The sequence below is a fragment of the Scylla paramamosain genome, unplaced genomic scaffold, assembly GCF_035594125.1.
Source record: "Scylla paramamosain isolate STU-SP2022 unplaced genomic scaffold, ASM3559412v1 Contig10, whole genome shotgun sequence".
Taxonomy (NCBI): Eukaryota; Metazoa; Arthropoda; class Malacostraca; order Decapoda; family Portunidae; genus Scylla; species Scylla paramamosain.
In genome coordinates, this window is record NW_026973675.1 from 1,535,001 (window position 1) to 1,544,027 (window position 9,027).

At 43.4% G+C, this 9,027-nt stretch overlaps 1 protein-coding gene across 1 annotated transcript in view; it reads right to left on the reverse strand.

Annotated features, from left to right (window-relative positions):
• The window catches only part of LOC135096961 (protein Tob1-like), an 8,878-nt gene extending 238 nt beyond the window's left edge, over positions 1-8,640 (reverse strand). Inside the window, exons 1-4 of the mRNA XM_063998728.1 lie at positions 8,496-8,640; positions 5,730-5,971; positions 4,814-5,036; positions 1-589 (exon numbers count right to left, since the gene is read on the reverse strand). The exon at positions 1-589 is cut by the window's left edge and continues 238 nt beyond it. Of these exons, the coding sequence (XP_063854798.1) occupies positions 504-589; positions 4,814-5,036; positions 5,730-5,843 (423 nt within the window). The 5' untranslated portion in view covers positions 5,844-5,971; positions 8,496-8,640 and the 3' untranslated portion in view covers positions 1-503. The remainder of the gene's footprint in view (positions 590-4,813; positions 5,037-5,729; positions 5,972-8,495) is intronic.
• Between the last annotated feature and the right edge of the window lie 387 nt (positions 8,641-9,027).

The following is a 9,027-nucleotide window of genomic DNA, read 5'->3' on the forward strand; positions in this document are numbered from 1 at the left end:
CTTTACTTATAATCTGAACTGGAAACTTCACATCTCATCTCTAGCTAAAACAGCTTCTATGAAGTTAGGTGTTCTGAGATGTCTCCCCCAGTTTTTCTCATCCCCCCCCAGCTGCTAACTCTGTACAAGGGCCTTATCCGTCCATGTATGGAGTATGCTTCACATGTCTGGGGGGTTCCACTCATACTGCTCTTCTAGACAGGGTGGAATCAAATGCTTTTCGTCTCATCAACTCCTCTCCTCTAACTGACTGTCTTCAGCCTCTCTCTCACCGCCGCAATGTTGCATATCTAGCTGTCTTCTACCGCTCACTCAAACAATGCTACAACGTAAATCCCTTTGCTCTTCCTCACAAAATTTTGCTTTTGTTTAACTTTATCTTGTTATTCATGAGCCACCCAAATAAGCGGTGCAGCCATTACGTCACTGGTATGACTGTATAAGTGCCCACATCTCCCCTGCCTTTGCTGCAGTGTTGCGGCACATCTCCTCTGTGTATTCCGTCACCAAGGAAAGTCAAGCGTGGCACAGTTTTGAGCGCAGTCCCCCGCAGTGACATTGGTGCAGTCACCCCTTCCATCAACGCAGTCTTCAAAGAGAAAGAACAGATTGACGGTGACTAAAGCAAACTTACAAAGTCAACCTACAGTTAATAATAATGATAATAATAATAATAATAATAATAATAATGATAATAATAATAATAATAATAGTAATAATGGTAATAAGAGGAGCACTAGTGTAACTGAGGGTGCAGCGCGGCCTTTCACTTCCACCTGAAGGAAAATGAAAAGCAAGATTTGTGTTTGTACAATCATTTTATTGAGAAGCAAAATGAGACAGTGTGAATATTGATAACAGAAGTGTTTGCGCTGGAAACTTTCGTGTTGTTAGTGAAGGAGCAATGCGTGGAGCGGTGTGTCCTGCCGCCAATATTCACACCAACAACCGCCACCATCACAACCCGCACTCTCAACTTTAAATGTGTGTCCGTCTGTCTGTCTGTATGTCTGTCTGTATGTATGTATGTGTGTGTGTGTGTGTGTGTGTGTGTGTGTGTTTATGGGCGTGTGTATGTGTTTGCTTGTCTACTCAAAAATAAATAAATAAATAAATGATGGTGGCAGTGGTGTGGTGTGTGGTGTGGTGCAGCAGTGCCGTGCCAGCACCACGCCACACTGCACCACAGTCACCTCAGCAGTGGGGCAGTGGCGGGCTGCCTCCTGCACCTCCTCCAGGCCCCGCACCACCTGGCCAGAGACACCAGGCCAACCACCACCACGCTGCCTGTCCCCGTGTAGCGTCACCACCGCCACCACCACCACCACCGCCGCCTGGCCAGACTGCCAGCACTCACCCTGGGAAAGGTGAAGCAGCACGGGGCTCCCTCTCTCCCATCACCTCCCTGGCAGTCTCCTCCCCGCATCTCTTGCACCTCAAACACAACTTGTTTTTTGTTGGTAATAATGATAATAAATTTAATTATGAAGTTTAATGAGCTTATATGTTTATTTATTTATTTATTTATTTTTTAATGCAAAGTTAGTTAGTTTAATATAACAAATCTGATTACACTTTCTGCTATTTGTCATTTTTTAATGCAAAAAATTATTTGTTTGTTAACTGTGTAATGGAGTGTGTTGTGTCACGAACACTGGCCTGCTTCACAACAACAACAACAACAACAACAACAACAACAACAACAACAACAACAACAACAACAACAACAATAACAACAACAACAGTATGGCCTCATCACTTACACAAGCTTACTAAACAAAAAACAAAATAAATAAATAAAACAAAATAAATAAATAAAAATAAATAAAAAAAAGCAACAATAACTTTAATACAAAAAAAAATTAAGTCAAATAAATTATTTTTTTATATTTTAAGAAAAATCATGTTTTTTTTCAATCTTGACAAACAGTCCCATTATTTACCTCATTGTAGCCCAATCCAGCCCAAACCAGCCTATTCCAGCCCAATCCAGCCCATCCCAGCCTATTCCAGCCCAATCCAGCTCACTCCAACTAATTCCAGCCCAATCCAGCCTATTCCAGCCCATCCCAGCCTATTCCAGCCCAATCCAGCTCATTCCAATTCATTCCAGCCCAATCCAGCCCATCCTAGCCTATTCCAGCCCAATCTACCTCACCCCAACTCATTCCAGACCATTCCCGCCCATTTTAGCCCAATCCAGCCCAATCCAGGTCATTCTAGCCCATTCCAACCCAATACAGTCCATTCTAGCCCAATACAGCCCATTCTAGCTCAATCCAGGTCATTCTAGCCCATTCCAGCCCAATACAGTCCATTCTAGCCCAATACAGCCCATTCCAGCCCAATCCAGCCCATTTCAGACCCATTCTAGCCCAATCCAGCTCATTTCAGACCCATTCTAGCCCAATCCAGTTCATTCTAGCCCATTCCAGCCCAATACATTCCATTCTAGCCCAATACAGCCCATTCTAGCCCATTCCGGCCCAATCCAGCCCATTCTAGCCCAATCCAGCCCATTTCAGACGCATTCTAGCCCAATACACTTACCCACCACTCTGAAAACCAATCTCTCTCTCTCTCTCTCTCTCTCTCTCTCTCTCTCTCTCTCTCTCTCTCTCTCTCTCTCTCTCTCTCACCACCACCACTACTACTACTACTACTGCTACTACCACCACCATCACCACCACCACTACTACTAGAGTCACGCAGGTAGAGGTCGGAGGGCAGCAGTTGGAGGTAACAACGACCATAGGGAAATTAGGTACAATTTAGAATGGGAATAATAAACTGTTAGAAGCAAAAAGACTAGTAAAATACCTGACTTTAGGAAAACACACGTTGAGGAATTAAAAAGGTACCTCCAAGGACTGGACTGGCAAGGGATGCAGGGTCAGGTCAGGTCAGGGACGGAGTTCAGAGAGATAAGGCAGGGTGAGACGCGAGGTGAGGCGCGAGGGTGCAGGACAACAGGAGGCAAGATGTGTCCATAAGGGGCGGAGGAGTGAGGAAGGGGGAGACAGGTGTGAATGTGTTGGAATGTCAGGTCATGCTGAAATGAGAGAGGTGAGGTCGAGGCGAGTAGACGAGGGAGTGGAGAGGACGGTAGAGGTCAAGATCAGGGGATTGGGTGAGGTAAATGTAGATGAATTGTATAAATATTTCGTAGATAAATTTCACATGGGCCAGTCAGCAAATATCCCGTATAGGACAATAAGATCACACAAAAAAGACCCTAAATGGACGACTGCTAGGTTAAAGCATTATGCGGTAAAATCCCTCTTATCCGGCATCAACGGGACCGCCGACATGCCGGATACTTGAATAGAAGTGAAATTGTGTCCACGATCACCAGCCTACACTCACACATCTTACCACAACAAAGACCAGCTGATCTGATTGGCTGCTTCAGTGTAAGCACAACACGCTTCCTCTCTTCTACAACTTTAGGCACGGTGAAGGCGTCAGGCGATAAACAGTGCACACGCGGGGCCGAGTCACTGGGTGAACGCGGTGCAGTGGGCCGCGGGTGGCGCCAAGCAGTGAGCTCTGGTGGCGAGGGGACAAAGTATGCCTCGCGTGGGAATTTTTATCAATTTTATGAGTACGCATTGATTTTTTATTGATTTTAAGGCTCGGGGAAAATTGTGCCGGATGCTTCAGGCTGCTGGATACTGGAATGCCGGATGAGAGGGATTTTAGCATATAGGGTGTAAGAGAAGTATGAGATTGAGGGCAGGTGAAGAAATGTTAAAGTTACAATACAATGAATTAGTTAGAACAGTGAGGAGGTTAACGAGGAAAGCAAAGGGCAATTATGAATTAAAGGTAGCCAGCCAGGCGAAGACAGACCCCAAGGGATTTTATCAGGTATACAGGACGAAGAATAAGGACTCTGTAGGTCCATTAAAGGCAGCAGATGGGGAGCTGGTTAGTTCTGGGGAGGAGATAAGTAAATTTCTGAATGATTATTTTTTAACTGTCTTCACCCAGGAAAACATGCAGGATATGCCAGGTTGTAGTTAGCTCTGAACTCCGTCTAGGGAAACAATGCATAGAAGCCAGAAACAAGGCAAATAGGGTACTAGGGTTCATTTTTAGGAGTGTTAAAAGTAGAAGGCCGGAAGTAATATTAAAGTTATACTTGGCGCTGGTCAGACCTCATCTACACTACGCGGTGCAGTTCTGGTCCCCACATTACAGGAAAGATATAGGTCTATTAGAATCAGTACAGAGGAGAATGACTAAAAGGATTCAGGGGATGAGGAGTATTCCTTACAAAGCGAGGTTGAAGCGGTTAAATTTACATTCTCTAGAGAGACGTAGGTTAAGAGGGGACCTGATAGAAGTCTTTAAGTGGTATAAGGGTTATAACAAGGGAGATGTAAGCAAAATTCTTAGAATCAGCAACCAGGGTAGGACAAGAGATAACAGGTTCAAGCTTGAAAAATTTATGTTTAGGAAGGAGATAGGAAAGAATTGGTTCGCAAATAGAGTGGTAGATGAGTGGAACGGACTCAGTAATCATGTAGTTAGTGGTAGGACACTAGAGAGCTTTAAGAGAAGATTAGACAAGTTTATGGATGGGGATAGCAGATGGAAATAGGGAGGTGTGTTTCATACAGGGACTGCCACCTGTAAGCCTGGTCACTTCTTGCACCTTCCATTATTTCTTATGTTCTCATGTACTACTACTACTACTACTACTACTACTACTACTACTACTACTACTACCACCACCACCACCACCACCACTACTACTACTACCACTACTACTACTACTACTACTACTACTACTACTACTACTGTTTACCTGCATTGGGGCTGTGAGAGACCAGAGACATGACACTGAAATCATGATCCCGTTGTTGTTGTTGTTGTTGTTGTTGTTGTTGTTGTTGTTGCTGCTGCTGCTGTTGTGGTGGCGGCGGTGGCGGTGGTGGTAGTGCTGGCTGTGGTGTCAATTCTGTGTGCTGTGTGGGCTGCTCTGTGGCTGTGAATACACTGTGGCTCATCACACTACTCACTCGTCCCTCCTGTGTGAAAAAAACAGCTTAGGTTAGCTTACGTTAGGTTAGGTTAGGTTAGGTTAAGTTAGGTTAGGTTAAGTTAGGTTAGGTTAGGTTAGGTTATGCTAGGTTAGGTTAGGTTAGGTTAGGTTAGGTTAGGTTAGGTTAGCTTACGTTAGGTTAGGTTAGGTTAGGTTAGCTTACATTAGGTTAGGTTAGGTTAGGTTAAGTTAGGTTAGGTTAGGTTAGGTTAGGTTAGGTTAAGTTAGGTTAGGTTAGGTTAGGTTAGGTTAGGTTAGGTTAGGTTAGGTTAGGTTAGGTTAGGTTAGGTTAGGTTATGTTATGCTAGGTAAGGTTAGGTTAGGTTATGTTACGTCATGTCAAGCTTGTTGAAATACTGAGTGGGATGAAGTGACATAATCTGTGTGACATATTTTAGAGGCACAACAAATACATTAATTGCTGTACACTATTATTCTGCATCACAAAGTCACGCAAAGTGGAGGCCTTGCTTTTCAGTCCTAACTCCTTGCTGAGTGACCAGACCCCTCCTAGTCACCCTTGTCATGTCCCCTGTGCCACTTGAAGACCCCCACCAGACCCCCTCTTAGTCACCCTTGTCATGTCCCCTGTGCCACTTGAAGACCTCCACCAGACCCCTCCTTGAATGTGTCAGTCAAGAGGCAGTAGTAATAGTAGTAGTAGTAGTAGTATACAAACCTGCAGAGCTAATGTCTCTTCCTCAGACATATAAATAGATAAAAACTGAGCAATATCAGGCAGGTCTGTGGCTGCTGGCTGTGACAGAGAAAGAGGACACAGATCACCCTCCATTTTGCTCTCTCTCTCTCTCTCTCTCTCTGTCTGTCTGTCTCTCGCTCTCTCTCTCACTGCCTGTCTGTCTGTGTGCCTCTTGCTCTCTCTCTCTCTCTCTCTCTTCTTTTCCCTTTCTTGTTGAATCTCTGTAAGACACAAAAGATTATTAATATTGACACTTTACATAGTAGTAGTAGTAGTAGTAGTAGTAGTAGTAGTAGTAGTAGTAGTAGTAGTAGTAGTAGTAGTAATAGTAGTAGTAGTAGTAATGATAGTAACAGCAAGGATTCATCTTATTACTAAGTTTCTCTCTTTCTCTCTCTCTCTCAGTGTCACCATCGCAGTGTTGCATCTCTAGCTATCTTCTACCTGTTAACCAGTATTCAGTCATTCACCAGGGGCCCTGTGCTCTCTCACCACAACTGTTATGCCAGGCCAAAGGCAAGGTTAACCTGGTTCTCAAGAGTGTTTCTCCTGTCAGTAATGCAGAAATGTTGTTAATCTGTCACTGCAACTGTAAAAACACCCTTGAAAACCTGCGTCACTTCAACTACAGCCTTTTAAAAGAGTGTTTCTCCTGTCAGTAATGCAGAAATGTTGTTAATCTGTCACTGGAACTGTAAAAACACCCTTGAAAACCTGCGTCACTTCAACTACAGCCTTTTAAAAGAGTGTTTCTCCTGTCAGTAATGCAGAAATGTTGTTAATCTGTCACTGTAACTGTAAAAACACCCTTGAAAACCCTTGTCACTTCAACTACAGCCTTTTAAAAGAGTGTTTCTCCTGTCAGTAATGCAGAAATGTTGTTAATCTGTCACTGGAACTGTAAAAACACCCTTGAAAACCCTTGTCACTTCAACTACAGCCTTTTAAAAGAATGTTTCTCCTGTCAGTAATGCAGAAATGTTGTTAATCTGTCACTGTAACTGTAAAAACACCCTTGAAAACCCTTGTCACTTCAACTACAGCCTTTTAAAAGAGTGTTTCTCCTGTCAGTAATGCAGATATGTTGTTAATCTGTCACTGCAACTGTAAAAACACCCTTGAAAACCTGCGTCACTTCAACTACAGCCTTTTAAAAGCATTTCTCTTGTCAGTAATGCAGAAATATTGTTAATGTGTCACTGCAACTGTAAAAACACCCTTGAAAACCTGCGTCACTTCAACTATAGGCTTTTAAAAGCATTTCTCTTGTCAGTAATGCAGAAATATTGTTAATGTGTCACTGCAACTGTAAAAACACCCTTGAAAACCTGCGTCACTTCAACTACAGCCTTTTAAAAGCATTTCTCTTGTCAGTAATGCAGAAATATTGTTAATGTGTCACTGCAACTGTAAAAACACCCTTGAAAACCTGCGTCACTTCAACTACAGCCTTTTAAAAGAGTGTTTCTCCTGTCAGTAATGCAGAAATGTTGTTAATCTGTCACTGCAACTGTAAAAACACCCTTGAAAACCTGCGTCACTTCAACTACAGGCTTTTAAAAGCATTTCTCTTGTCAGTAATGCAGAAATATTGTTAATGTGTCACTGCAACTGTAAAAACACCCTTGAAAACCTGCGTCACTTCAACTACAGCCTTTTAAAAGCATTTCTCCTGTCAGTAATGCAGAAATATTGTTAATGTGTCACTGCAACTGTAAAAACACCCTTGAAAACCCTTGTCACTTCAACTACAGCCTTTTAAAAGAGTGTTTCTCCTGTCAGTAATGCAGAAATGTTGTTAATCTGTCACCGTTCACACACAACAGCACAACAGCAAGTGTAACAGCAAGCTGAGTCTATGCAGTCTAGTTAGGACTTAGTTAACTTAGGTCAGGTTAGAGCACTAGTGTCGACGTGGGGTCCCCGGCTGGCTGGCGTCTGGCAGGTCTGCATTGCCAGATGTGGATTTTCCTTGCAGTGTTACCAGGTCAGGCGAGGATACCACTCTCTCTCTCTCTCTCTCTCTGTCTCTCTCTCTCATTATAGCTGTTTTGTTTATGCATGTATGAGAGAGAGAGAGAGAGAGAGAGAGAGAGAGAGAGAGAGAGAGAGAGAGAGAGAGAGAGAGAGAGAGAGAGAGAGAGAGAGTTAAGGTAAGGTTGGTTTGGCTTGCTGTGCCTCTCCCACACGCCACAGACATGAACAGCCTTGGGTCACTAAGAGCGCTTCTAATGTTTAAAATGTGTCAATCTTGTTACTCTGTCAGTGGACGCGTCACAGGAGCCGTAACACCCGCGTCACTTCGTCTGAGAGAAGCGGTGGTGGTGGCGCGGACTTGTGTGACACTCTGGTGCACAGTGTGTCCCTACATCTTGCTTTGTCTGCCATTTCTTGCACGGATAATGATTCAAAGGCTGTTAGCTTTCCAGTTTTGTTGGTTCCCTGTTTAATGAATTTTGTAACGTGGAACAAGAACAAGAAGAAGAGGAGGAGGAAGAAGAGGAGGAGGAGGATGAAGAGGAAGGCTGAGTGTAAATGAAGTGAAGGAAGACAAACATACAGACACAGAATAAGGAAGGAAATAAAGGCAATGAACACTGACACGACAAACACACACACAAACACACAGAGGGAGGTTAACAAACACCTGCTTTTCTCTCTTATTTCAGGTGTGTGCGTGCGTGTGTGCGCGGGTGGAGGTAGAGGAGGGAGGGGCGCAAGGGTGGGCGGCGGTCCCTGCCTCACCTGAGTTCTGGGAGTGGAGGAAATTGAAAGAGTGTCACTGGTCACCGAACCCTTCTGTCCGCCATCACGGTTCTTGTAAACAACGCCAAGAGACCGCTAGGGCAAACACTTTTCTTCTATCTTCACTATCACTGTCCTGTTACTATTTTACTGTGCATTATTAAATTCAGTGTATTTTTTACAAGTACTGTGATGTTTTTTTTGGTCTTAATCGTCTAGTTCTCTTTCTTGTAATATATAGTAACTCATGTCTACGCTTCTGTCTCCAGTAACACCATTTTGTTACTAATTTCCTATGCGTCGGTGACCATTTACTTCTGCTACTTACTTCTTATGTACATGTTATGTATAAACTTCTAGGCAAAGAATAAATGAAATGTTAAAGAGACCGCCGGGTTAAAGCATTCTTCCTTGTTTCCTAGCGAGAAGTCTGTCTTTGAAATTACGGCATGAAAATAAATTATGCTTCGCCTACTTGAGAACCACGTCTTTTATTTCTGAACTATGATAAAATTAACAGCATTTCTATATA